This window comes from Anabrus simplex, chromosome 14 (assembly GCF_040414725.1).
Source record: "Anabrus simplex isolate iqAnaSimp1 chromosome 14, ASM4041472v1, whole genome shotgun sequence".
Taxonomy (NCBI): domain Eukaryota; kingdom Metazoa; phylum Arthropoda; class Insecta; order Orthoptera; family Tettigoniidae; genus Anabrus; species Anabrus simplex.
The window spans coordinates 44,096,641-44,110,227 of NC_090278.1; the positions used below are offsets into that span (position 1 = coordinate 44,096,641).

The 13,587-nt window shown below is 37.6% G+C and overlaps 1 protein-coding gene across 6 annotated transcripts in view; it reads left to right on the plus strand.

Moving 5' to 3' along the window:
• LOC136885216 (oocyte zinc finger protein XlCOF6.1) overlaps positions 1 to 13,386 on the plus strand; it is a 55,728-nt gene extending 42,342 nt beyond the window's left edge. For 5 of the 6 annotated variants that reach the window (XM_067157656.2, XM_067157652.2, XM_067157653.2 and 2 more), the window contains 2 exons: positions 2,978 to 3,021; positions 11,049 to 13,386. In XM_067157656.2, coding sequence (XP_067013757.2) covers positions 2,978 to 3,021; positions 11,049 to 11,763 — 759 coding nt within the window. In that variant the 3' untranslated portion in view covers positions 11,764 to 13,386. Of the gene's footprint in view, positions 1 to 2,977; positions 3,022 to 8,029; positions 8,116 to 11,048 lie in introns of those variants that run through there. The other variant, XM_067157657.2, reaches the window with a different exon arrangement.
• Positions 13,387 to 13,587: the final 201 nt, after the last annotated feature.

Sequence of the window (13,587 nt, forward strand, 5' to 3'; positions counted from 1 at the left end):
CTGACGGGACTGAGGTGAGGTGCATAACGGTCATTTCAGAGACGTTGCCCAACACATCTGTGCAGCGGTTCATCATATATTTGCGAGCGTTTGACTGTCGCGACCGATCGGACCTTGAAAAAAAAATAGCCCTCGTATAAGTGCAAGGGTGTCGAAGGTTGTATGGTCCTGGGAAAGGTAGATGCTGCATACAGGAAAATCAAAGAAAACTTTGGAGAAAGGAAATCTAGGTGTATGAATATTAAGAGCTCAGGTGGAAAGCCACTTCTAGGAAAAGATGACAAAGCAGAAAGATGGCAGGAACATATCCAACAGTTGTATGAAATTAGAGATGTAGATAATTTGGTTCTGGAACAAGAAGAGGCTGTTGATGCTCATGAAATGGGAGACCCAGTTTTGAGATCAGAGTTTGACACAGCTGTGAACGACCTAAATAGGAGCAAGGTACCTGGTATTGATGACATTCCCTCTGAATTACTGTTTGCCTTAGGAGAAACCAGCATGGCAAAGTTATTCCATTTAGTGTGTAAAATGTACGAGACAAGAGAAGTCCCATCCAATTTTCAGCAGGATGTTGTTGTACCTATTCCCAAGAAAGCCGGTGCTGACAGGTGTGAAAACTATCGTACCATTAATTTGGTATCTCATGCCTGCAAAATTTTAACACGTATTATTTACAGAAGAATGGAAAAACAAGTTGAAGCTGAGTTGGGAGAAGATCAATTTGGCTTCAGAAGAAATGTAGGAACACGTGAAGCAATCCTGACTTTACGTCTGATCTTAGAGGAATGAATCAAGAAGGATAAGCCCACGAACATGGCATTCATAGATCTAGAAAAGGCATTCGTTAATGTTGATTGGACCAGGCTATTTTCTGAAGGTGATTGGGATCAGATACCGAGAACGAAGAATTATCTACAATCTGTATAAAAATCAGTCTGCAGTGATAAGAATCGAGAGCTTTGGAGAAGAAGCAGCAATCCAGAAAGGAGTGAGGCAAGGCTGCAGTTTGTCCCCTCTCCTTTTCAGTGTTGACATAGAACAGGCAGTAAAGGAAATCACAATCCAAGGAGAGGAAACAAAACATTGAGATTTTCCGATGATGTTGCTATTTTATCTGAGACTGCAGAAGTTGCTGAATGGTATAGATAAAGTACAAGATGAAAATAAATAAGTCCAAAACAAAAGCAATAGAGTGCAGTCGAACGAAGGCAAGTGATGCAGGATATATGAAATTAGGAAATGAAGTCTTCAAGGAAGTAGATGAATATTGTTACTTGGGTTGTAAAATAACTAACGATGGCAGAAGTAAGGAGGACATAAAATGCAGACTAGCACAAGCAAGGAAGAGCTTTCTTAAGAAAAGAAATTTGCTCACTTCAAACATTGATATAGGAATTAGAAAGATTTTTTGAAGACTTTCGTGTGAAGCGTGGCATTGTATGGAAGTGAAATATGGATGTTAACTAGCTCAGAAAGAAAAAGAGTAGAAGCTTTTGAAATGTGGTGTTACAGAAGAATGCTGAAGGTGAGATGGATAGATCGAATCACAAATGAAGAGATACTGAATTGAATCGGTGATAGAAGATTGATTTGGCTAAATTTGATGAGAAGAAGAGATAGAATGATAGCACACATCTTACGATACCCAGCACTTGTTCAGTTGGTTTTTGAAGGAAGTGTAGGTGGTAAGAATGGTAGGGGTAGACCAAGGTATGAATATGACAAGCAGATTAGAGCAGATGTAGGAATGAATAGTTATGTAGAAATGAAAAGGTTAGCACAGGATAGTGTGGCATGGAGAGCTGCATCAAACCAGCCTATGGACTGATGACTCAAACGACGACAATATGAAATAAAGGTGTAAGCATACTATGTTTTGTTTTGCAGGTTAAAGGCTACAAAACACACTCCATGTTGTACATGAGGACAAAGATCTGTGTACGAGAGATGTTATCCATTCACTGATTCGTCACCAATTGTTATCTAATGCTTTTTTAGATATGATAAAATATTCTTTCTGCGCACCAAAGTTAACAGACGAAAGAGTGGTGTTAGGAAATGTGAACAGCATCTGTTTTTGTTGTGAAGTAATGAGGTCAAGGTGATACTCTTGTCTGCACCTTCTATTATGAAATATGCTCAATCATTGCAAAGTGCATTGTTTGAAATGCTTCTATGAAAAATACCACCCAAATAAGTAATAACGAGTCAAGTTCAACCGATCTATTGTTAGACGAACAGTGAAAATATAACATATATTTTTAAATAATATAAACAATAATGAAAATAATATAATATAAACAATAATGATAATGAAAATAAGAAACAACAAATAATGAAATACTTAATGTATTCTAAAAAATTAAGTACTATGCCAGAAACTTGGAATTAAAAGGAAAAAAATGGAAAAGGAAGGAAAAGAAATTTAAAAGATAATCATTATTGGATTTGAAGCAATATACTAGTGACTATGCTACAAGATAAATCGATAATATCTGCAGGAAAAGGAGCATAAAAATTTAAGGGTTAAACATGAAATTTTGAACAAAATAAGGCCCATTGATAAAAACACTCGAATAGGGCTAAAATATTTTGTAATGAAGGGCAAATCCTAAAAATTTGAACACTTGTCTGGAAAACCACATGGCAACCTCCCCTTGTCAGTATTTGTATTACATTAAAATTGTGATAACTTGGGTTTGTTTGTTTGTTTGTTTGTTTGTTTGTTTGTTTGTTTGTTATTTTAACTATACCCACCTAATAAATTCCTCACATTTGCCTCTTGGCCTCCACGGTATAAAATATTCAGTATTTGGCCCTTAGTCGACCCCTGTTTTACAGTAATATGTGCTAAAATAGGAAGTATTGAAAAGTTATTCTTATATTTTAATGCTAATGATGTCTTCTTCAGTTTAGATACTTTTGTTGACTTACTTTAAAGCTGAGACTAATTTGTATGTGTTTGATTTCCTAGGAAGTGCTGAGTGAAGATGAAGGTGAAGAACATGGTATTACTGAGTAAGTTTTCTCACCATAAAAGATACGATCTACCGTATTCATTACTGAATGTACTCAATTTTCCATTAAAACAGCAGTCATCATCATTATCATCATCTGTGACTTTTACTATCTTCAGAAATTGAGTGGCAGTTCACAAAATGTATTTAATATTTCAGCGCTACATTACAGGTTGGCAGTGCTAAGCATTGCTGTTGTATTTTCTGTGCACATCTTCCTCTACAATGTTAGTGTATTATTTCTATGAGAGTTATTTCATTTCTGACTACTTTGATCATCGTTTTGTAGTTTGAGGCATTACCTGAAACTTTTTCACTCTTTTGTTGAGAGAGAGAAAATAATATATCTCCACGAGATGATGCCTAGTGAAGCGAGGGATGTCAAGTGGTGAGTTTCTAGAGTGTAAAACAGAGAATGAAAACTGCATTGAGACAGCTGTTGGCGACAACAGCTCAGAAACAGGTGATTTTCTTCCTGTGACTCATTGTTTTGATCATGGTAATATAAACGTTGAGGAGCAGAACAGATTTAGCGTTATTTCTCTCTCCAAAATACACTATTTGTAAACATCATGGAAATCAGCAATGAAACCTAGCAGTGACATTTTACTACTTAGAACTTCGAAGGGTAATGTACAAATATAATAAATTACAATAGAATTTAAATTAAGAAGGAGGTCAGCTTCCGGACAAAACTATCTTTACATTGGTCTGTTTTCCGACCAACTTTGCTTTACGGTAGTGAAAGCTGGGTGGACTCAGGATATCTTATTCATAAGTTAGAAGTAACAGGCATGAATGTAGCAAGAATGATTGCTGGTACAAACAGGTGGAACAATGGCAGGAGGGTACTCGGGACAAGAAGATAAAGGCTGAGGAATGAACTCGATGGATGAAGCTGTACGCATAAACCAGCTTCGGTGGTGGGGACGTGTGAGACGAGTGGAGGAGGATAGTTACCTAGGAGAATAATGGAGTCTCTTCATACAATTAGTCTTTTGCACATTAATTGTTAATTTATTTGCTTGAAACCAAAAGCACAGAGCATTGAGGTCTTTAACCAGTATAGAACATGTTAACAAAAAAAATATGGAAGAACCTCAGGGATTAATTTTGAGTTTAAACATATTTCCTGAATGTTTTGCTTCCTGGAGCTACTATTTCTTTCCCTTCCTGGTCAAGAATAAATTTTGTTGCTGCTTCTATAAAAAACCCATGTCTAATATTTTCTTACTCGTCTCAGTATTAGAGTATTATTTGGCGTATGGCTTATACAGACAATTTAGTGCTGAGAAACAAAGTAATTTGTGCTTCACAACTGAATATCAAGTTTTCAACCCAACGTAGAGCATCTGGAGATACCAGCAGGAAGTCGTCTTCTTCACCGTGATAGGCTTGAATCTTACATTCCCCGACGATATGATGAATAGTCTGGTGTGGAGCTCCGCAGTCACAGTCTGGATTAGGTAGCTTTATCCACTTATGGAGAGTGGCTCTGCACCGGCCATGTCCTGTTTTGATTCTATTCAGGGCAGTCCAGGTCATGCGTGTTAGGTGGGATCCACTTGAAAGTCTGGGACCTGAGAAGAAGATATGAAGGTGTACATCCGTTGCTGCTTCCCATCTACTTTTCCACTCATCAAGAGATTTAAAATCCTTAGCATCCATGTTAGCAGCATCATGCAGAGTTGGATGGCGTGATTTTAGTCTATTAAGATTCAGAAGTGGCAGGTCACTATTCACGGGTAGACTAGGATTTCTTGAGATCTTGTGGAATTCCTTCATAAGGGCATTAGATCGGCGTAGATCAGGTGGAATTATACCAGTTAGAAGTGGGAGCCAATGAACTGGAGTAGACGTGATTGCGCCAGATATGATGCGCATTGTGGTATTAAGCTGGGTGTCAACAAGCCTTGTATGATGACTGTTCATCCAAACAGGTGCACAATACTCAGAACTTGAATACACCAAACCCAAGGCTGAAGATCTCAAATTAGTTGCTGAAGATCCCCAGGTAGTACCACAGTTTATGAAGGATGTTATTTCGAGACTTCAACTTTTGTGCTAAGTTCACAAGTTGTTGTTTGAAGGATAGTGTACGGTCCAAGATGACACCAAGGTATTTTGTGTTCCAGTTATGATGAAGAATTCTCCCTCTGAAACTAACATTCAGTTTCACGTTTGCCTAACGATTATTTAAATGGAAGCAAGACACTTCTGTTTTACTCACACTGGGTGAAGGCTCCAGATTTTGAAGCAGTTTTCCAGTAAAGACAGGTGTTTGGTCAGAATCTCTTCAGTCGTCTCCATTACCTGATCATGTACAGCTAGAGCCAAGTCGTCGGCATAGCAGAATTTTCTGGATGAAGTGTCAGGAAGGTCAGAGAGATAAGTTGAACAATAATTGCGAGAGAACTGATCCTTGGGGCAATCCGTTGTTTAGCTTCCTCTCCTTGCTTATCTTGCTTCCAGTGATTACTTGGAACTTCCGCTCACTTAACATGTTGTTAATTAGTTGAGCATCATCTGCGTGGAATGATACGAAGAAGTTTGTAGATAAGGTCTTCCCTCCATACAGTGTCAAAGGCAGCAGTAAGATCAACAAATGCTACATATGTTTTCAGCTTCATTTGATATCGTGCCTCAATGAAGGATGTAAGAGACAATACTTGGTCACAGCAGCTACGTCCTGGTCTGAAGCCTGCCTGTTCAACTTTCATTTTATTCCAATAATTTGTTACTACAGTGGATGACATAACTGGCCAGCTTGGTGAATCTTCTGATGCTTGCAAGCTCTTACGCTGCCCCCCCCCCCCCACGCCCTGCAGCTTGTTTGATTTTGCATATGATAATATTAGATGTATCTTTATTCAGTTTCAAAACATTGTTTCATTCATCCTAAATCACAGTATTCTACTATGAACTGATGAAGAAAACCTTGATTTTAATATTATCTGTGTGACGAACCATTTCACTTACCAAGGTTCCAATCCAGAGCTGGTCATGTTATTACAGTTTAGTGAAATTTCTTTAATTTGCTACATGTATGTACGTACATTACACTACACAAGGGGTATATATAGAGAAAAACAACATGCCATCAGTTATACAAAATCAACAGAAATGCAACAAGTGCATTAAAATTAAAATGTGGGAAGTTACCATTAATTGTGTGGCTGTTCACCACAGGCCCAGAGCCAAGGCATACTCAGCACAAAAAAAAAAAAAGACTGTCCTTTGGCAGATTATCCCGTTCTTTAGTCAGTTTGTGAGTGTTACCTAGAGGGTAAGGATTGTAGGTAATTGCTCTCTTCATTTCCTGCCATGCATGTTCAACAGAATATGCTGCCCACACTATTTACTGCATGCCTTTTGAACACTCAGGCTTGATGGGCTGAAGCACTAACATCCACTAGTGTAAAGTTTCGACAAATCTGTAAGTACATGTTGGAGGATGTCGTCTCATGTTCGCCTGGATAAGAATCTGTCAAGCTGATGGTGCTCGTTCAATCTCTCACCAGATCCTCTCTGGACTCTAAATGCTTAGTTGCCTGGGTGCACGCTTGTGAAGACCAATTCCGGAGAGAGAGTATGCGCTGGGCTGAGCGGCTCAGATGGTTGAGGCATTGGCCTTCTGGCCTCAACTTGACAGGTTCGATCCTGGCTCAGCCTGTGTAATTTGATGGTGCTGAAATACGTCAGCTTCATAGCTTCATGTCGGTAGATTTGTTGGCACATGAAAGAACTTTGCACCAAATTCCTACACCTCGGTGTCTCCGGAAACTCTAAATGTAGTTAGTGGGAATTTAAACAAATAACATTATTATTTCAAAAAAGGCTTTCACAGCCGCAGATCTTAAAATCACAGGAATAGAACCAGCTTTTGGGTGGTTAGGCCGTGTGCATTATGCAGAGTTTCGTCCAGACGTGCCATTTGGACTCATCAGCTGGAATGGCACGCCCCTCCAGGACTCTGCTTAGCAGTGGCAGACCAAACTGTGTGGCCCCGCCGTGTTAGCAAATCAAGTTTGCTAACCTGCTAAAGGAGAAATGACTTCTCCGTTTAAAAAATGCTCCAATGCTTCCTTTTACAGTATGATTTATAGAGCTTATAATATACCCATGTCAGAAGCAGATCGTAAAAATGAGTTGGATACTATTTATTTTATAGCAAAAAGAAACGGGTTCAACGGGCAATTTGTGGATAAAATTATTAGCAAAATTGAGAAAAAATCATTTTCCACATTAACTAAGGATACCAAAAAGAAAGAAGATAGTTACGCCCTTTTTACCTATAGTCACAATAAAATATACGATATCACGAATGTTTTCAAGAAACTTAATATGAAAGTTTCTTTTAAAACAACCAATAACAACACTCATCTTTTCTTCAATCAACACACTATCAACAGCGGCAGTAGCAAATTTCAGAAATCAGGTGTTTACAAATTAAAGTGCCAGCAGTGTTCCGCCAGTTATATCGGGCAAACAGGCCGCAATTTTAATATAAGGTACGGTGAACATGTTAATGCGTCAAAGTACGGCAGATTCTCAGCATTCGGTTCTCATATGGACGATACTAATCATTCATTCACGGGCATACAACAAGACCTTCAAATTCTCCATTTATGTAAGAAAGGTAATCTATTGAATATTTTAGAGAACATTTTCATAAATATTGATCAAAAATGCAACCCGATTTATAATCTTAATGAGATATCGGAGGACATTAATATACTTGTCGAGGAGTTAATCAAGAAATTCTTTTCACGAAGGCGCGTGAGTAATGCTTTACCTCACGCCTCTCCCCTTATATCAAACTCCCCTCAACCTCCCCTCACGGTCAGTCCTCAACGACCTTCAAGGACGTCACTCAGTTAGCTTTAGCACTTGAGGTGGAGTGGTCGATGTAGGACGGGCAAGGAGGTGAGTGATTGGATGGGCACTTAGTTCACATTTCAATTGAATTTTATTTCTTTAGTTTCATTCATATATCTTTTTCTTTTTAGGCCCCTATTGTCAACACACTATCAGTTTCAACTTGTATCACCAGTATAACTCCACCTCCTGATCAAGAAAGCTGTTGTAATGTGGCATCACCTCAACAATATTTTTGTACAATAGACACATAATTTTATTCGCACAGCCACTTACTGTGTTTTACATTTGACAATTCGACGTTTTGAACAACATTTTTAACTTATGATTTTATTGGACTCCATGTTTCACATCATGTTCACGCCTCACCATTTTAATATTGATGATTGACAAGACGCCACCATGCCGCGTCACATGATACTAAGACTTTTTATCTACTCAATTCAACGTGTCCTCGCCTTATTTTTAATGTTTTGTATTTGTGACTAAAGATGTCCCATAAGAGGACGAAACATGTATCATGAATGTAATTTAATGTAGTCTTTTTAATAAAGACACTTGCAGTATTGTAAAGGTGGAATTATATAATCCAAATTTTCACAAGTTGATACCTGACAATACGGGCTCCAATATGAAGTTTATTACGTGTAATATTGAAACCCCCCACATAAATTGCAGGATGTTCTGCAGTTGGTTCAACATTCTGAGGCCATAAAGTGCATGGTGGTTTGTAGATGTTGATGATTGAGACATTATTCATTCGGATGACAACCTGATGAACATTTTCTACTGTGTTTATAGATAGTAGCTCAGCTTCTTTGATGTTATTACGGAGATATGTGGTCACTCCTTCATGGTAGTGCTGTGTACCGAGCAATACGACCTCTAGTACGGAGTTGTTCTTCGTTAGCATCATGCGTCTCTTGAAGTACAACTACATCTATGTTGTTCTCTCTGAGTACTTTTGAGAGATAATCCCACATTGCTCTGCTGATACTTTCTATATTGAGTTGGAAAGTACGAATAATGGGACCAATGTTTCTTGTTAAAGAGCCCTGAGAAGAGCTGTTTCCACATGGTGTCTTTGACATCATTTGATAGCTAGGAGATACACTGTAGCTGATGTCCACTTCACTCAGGCTGCTGTACATTGTGGTTTAAGGAGAGCTTTTGGCACAAGATTCCTCAAGGTCATTTTTCTGGCTCATTTTATACTCTTTAACGTGTCACATTCACTCCAGTGACCTTCTGAAAATCCTGGCAAAAGAGACAGCAGAAGCAGTGGACTGTAAGAAAAATATGCCAATCCACTCTGCAGGTTTTCGATCAGCAACTGTTTGTGTGTCCCTAAACATTTCCAAACTTTGGAGACATCGTCTGACTCACTCAAATATGAGCGATGATATCCACTTGTCAGCTTCCATCTTGCAGCAGTGTCACGGTCAGTAGCAGAAATGTTTACCTGACTCCCACACAGGCCATTGACGTCACAAGTGATATTGTTAAACTAACCAACGAGACAAAATCCTGCTATTGGACAAACATCAAGTCTGATCTAAGATTATCACAACATGCTTCAGACATTAGCCTACATCATTTGAGGTACTATGTGAGATCATAATATATAAAATATTGTTCTACTCCTGCTACAGTATATACAGTACTGTGCAAATTAATAAGAGCAGGGTGCTTTTCATAGAAGTGTGCTAGATATTAATTATTTTTACATCCTATATTCTTTGCACTACTGTTCTGTGTGGCAATTGTTTTAGGTCAGAAATGTAGGTCAACTTATTTACATGTGTGCCTCTTCTGAGAGTTTTTGAGATTTTCTTGTACGATTAGTAATACCTTCATCTTCAAATTATATAAAGTATAGTGTGATACATTAACTCAGAATATTCCCATGATGCAAAGAGAGTTAGCTAGTGGTACAAACTGGCTCAATTCTACAGAACAAAAAGGGTTGTCACAGAAAAAAGAAACCGATGAATGTTTTCTGCTCAGAAGCAGCAAATAAAACCCCAGGCATACTGCTGTGGACTTGGCTTATGAAATGGGGAAAAGGGAGGGTGCATCTGCACATTTATATTGTTCGTTGTCTACAAGGAAGGAAAACCAACAAAGTGGAAAAGAAACATCCAACTGGAGCAATGTAGACACGTAATAATCTGAATTGGAGAATGGAATCTTTGTAGGTGATGTCATGTGAGTAACATGTTTGAGTTTTCTCTGATTAATCACTTTGAAGTGCATGAGCAGAGGGTTCATTATGTGCACTGAGTGAAGATTGAGCACATTTGCAACAGACCATAAAACACCCTTTGAAGACTTTTGGGCCTGCTTTGGGGACCCTTAGTACCAGTCGATGACATGATGTAATATACTGGAGGGGAGAGATGTTGGTGAGCTTATGAAGAGGTTATCAGCAAGATTTGGTCCCTTTCCATACTTCTAAGTAAGCAAAGGCAGTGAGAAGAATATTGATTTTATAGCATTGCCAGGGAATTTCCCCCGACATTATTCCAGTAGAAATAATGCAGGCTGTTTGCAAAAGGAAACTCACAAAACTCGACTGTTCCACAAAAAATACAGATAACAGCGTCGATAGTTACAGTGTGATATCATGAGGGTGAAAACTTGTGCAATTTATGCCAAATTGTGTAAAGCAACTTACAAAACAAAAAGGAGGACAAATATTAAATGCATGTATTAGGTAGATAAGTGATAAAATACAGTGTATTTTCTTGTCATGATCTGATTAATTTCCATAGAACTGCATACTGATAGTATAGAAAATTTGTAATCCATGCAATGAATGATGGGAATGGACTGATTTACTTTTTAAACTTTTAAGGAATAACGGGAATGTCAATATTTAATTATTAAACTTTTAATGAATGATCGGAATGGACATTTTTAATTGTTAAATTTCTAATGAACGATGGGAATGTGGATATTCAATTTTTAAACTTTTAATGAATTATGGTATTGTCAGTATTTAATTTTAACCTTTTTAGAATGTTCGGAATGAACATATTTAATTCTTAAACTTTTAATGGGTGATGGGAATGTGCATATTTCATTGTTAAACTGTTAATTAATGATGGGAATGTAGATATTTAATTTTAAACTTTTTTTATATTGTAGTTTCAGAACATCGCCTCAAAAACAAGAATGTGAAATGGGGACAACAATTGACGAAACAATTCTGCCTAATGATGAAAACATCTCAATGAACTGGAGTTGCATTGTATGTGGAGAAACTTTCCAAGAAGAATTTATCTTGAAAAGTCACTTATCCTTTCATAAGGAATTTCAGACTCCATCTATGGGAGATATTGGTTCGCTCTCTTGTGGTACATGTAAGAAGACCTTTACAAATAAAAGACAGTTTAATGACCACCTGTGTTCTCATACAGAAAATAGAGCTGCATGTCCTACATGTGGTAAGACATTTAGCAAGAGATCTAATTTGTACAGGCATCTTGTAGGTCATACAGGAGAAAGGAACTATTCCTGTTCAACGTGCGGTAGGGCATTTGCACGACGCTCCAACATTGAAAGGCACATGTTAACTCATACTGGAGATAGACAGTACCCATGTAACATTTGTGGAAAGCTCTTCTTACAACGTTCCCACCTAAACACTCACATGTTGTCTCATAAGAACGAAAGACCTTTCGTGTGTGCGACTTGCCCAAAGACTTTTGTTTGCATGTCGCACCTGAAAACACATATGTTAACTCATACTGGACAACGACGCCATTCCTGTTCTGAATGCAGTAAGGCGTTCTTCCACCAATCAAATTTGAAAGCTCACATGTTGACACACTTAAGGAAGTTTAGTAGGCCATCTTCATAACTAGCTACGACGAGCTGTATGCATTACTGGTCGGTTGAATGTGGTTATGATGTATATAAACGCTATGCGTGAGCCTTGTTATCAGGATACGTTAAGAGCCCTTTCCAACGTGCATAAAAGTGTAACAAACACGAAAATCGCTCCTGATTCCATTATCCTTCTTGACAACTGCAATAACTCTCATTAGGAATAGCATGCTTAATTCTCCAGACAAATTATGATGACTCCCATTTCAACACCAGCAGCACTTGCCGGTGGTTGTGACTATAGTTTTAAAGTAGAGTAACTATCCTCTTTTAACAGTAATCGGAGAGGAGGTGTTCAAGTCCTCTGCTGAATTAAGGAAATGCTAAAGGGAAGGGCCATGAGGTGCACAGGAAATGAAAGACTTTCTATGCCATGTCATGTTAGTAAGAGATCAAGAATTGAATTAAGGAGGTCAGATATGAAGGAAGTGTGGGGCTGGTTGCCTATGCATGCTCAGAAGTTGGGACCCTTCGACTTTTATGAAAGCAGGTGTCCTTGTCCACAGTGAGAGGATAAATGACACTTCAGTATGTATGTACCAAGCTCTTCAGTGAACAGAAGTTTCACATGATGTGAATCAGCATCAATCTCCCACCTATTTATTATTAGAGGGATTTATAAAATAAGGAAAATAATCCTACTGCTCATTATTCAGGACGCTTTCTGAACACCGGATCAAGATATTTGAAGATATATATTTTTTATTTGAACCTTTCTGAATAATTATGCTAACCACTTCTATGAAATTTCAGTTGGTTACAAAAATATGAGTTATTCAAAAATTTATTCCTAAACAGTTTTATATTAAGCTCATTTTGAAAACTGTATCCTTCAGAGGAAAATCAGTTCTTAGAACAATAATAAATAAACAAGATGTGGGAATTTCAGAACTAGAAATATATTGACCTGAAATCTTACCTCAGTATATTGTAACTCCCACTAGAAATGCCACATCCATGGACAGTGCTTCCAACATTCAAGCAGAAAATTTTCCTTCAAGAATTGGGGTACTTTCAAAAAATATTCAGAGATATTTGCTGAACTTAAATGCCAGACTCCAGGTAACATAGCTGCTAAGCATGACATTTTACATATAATTGAAATTAAAGCATAAGCCTTCAAGCTGTGACATTTGATTGTAGGCAAATGCAATATATATATATATATATATACACCATTCCTTTGAGTTATTCAACTTAGGTCCAGTTCAAGTATCAATGTGGCAGATTGCTGTGTTCCTCTTCTTTACTCCTTGATGTAATGCTTTTAAAAAGTTAAAATATTTTTCTACTTGTGCAAGTGATATTAAACACAATGACACTTTCCACAGAGCACAATACATCAAGGGGATGGGATAAGAGACCTCATAGCAACTGCTTAGTTGGAGAATTCTGAGTGGGCTCTCAAAGCCAAATTGTTTCCGACTTAAAATAAACTCTAAATGTATCCCAACCCTTTTGACTCAGAAGTGTTATACACAGGTGAATTTGTTTGTAGTCTATAGTCTATTCTGTTGTTATCAAGTAATAAAGCCTGAAGTCACTGTTTTGGAATATTGTTGTTTCTTCATATTCTTTATTATAGTCAAAGTTATTGAAATCCATGGGTAGTATTTCTTTAAGTTCCTATTATTTGATGGGACAAGAATGTTAAATACCATTTAGGATGTGATAAATTACTTTTTGCTTTACAGTTGTGTTCATTCGTGAAGTTTACAGTAATTCTGCAACATAAGGATTAAATAAGCAATTTTGCATGCTATTTTCAGTATGTGTTTATATCCCAAAAGCAAAAAAT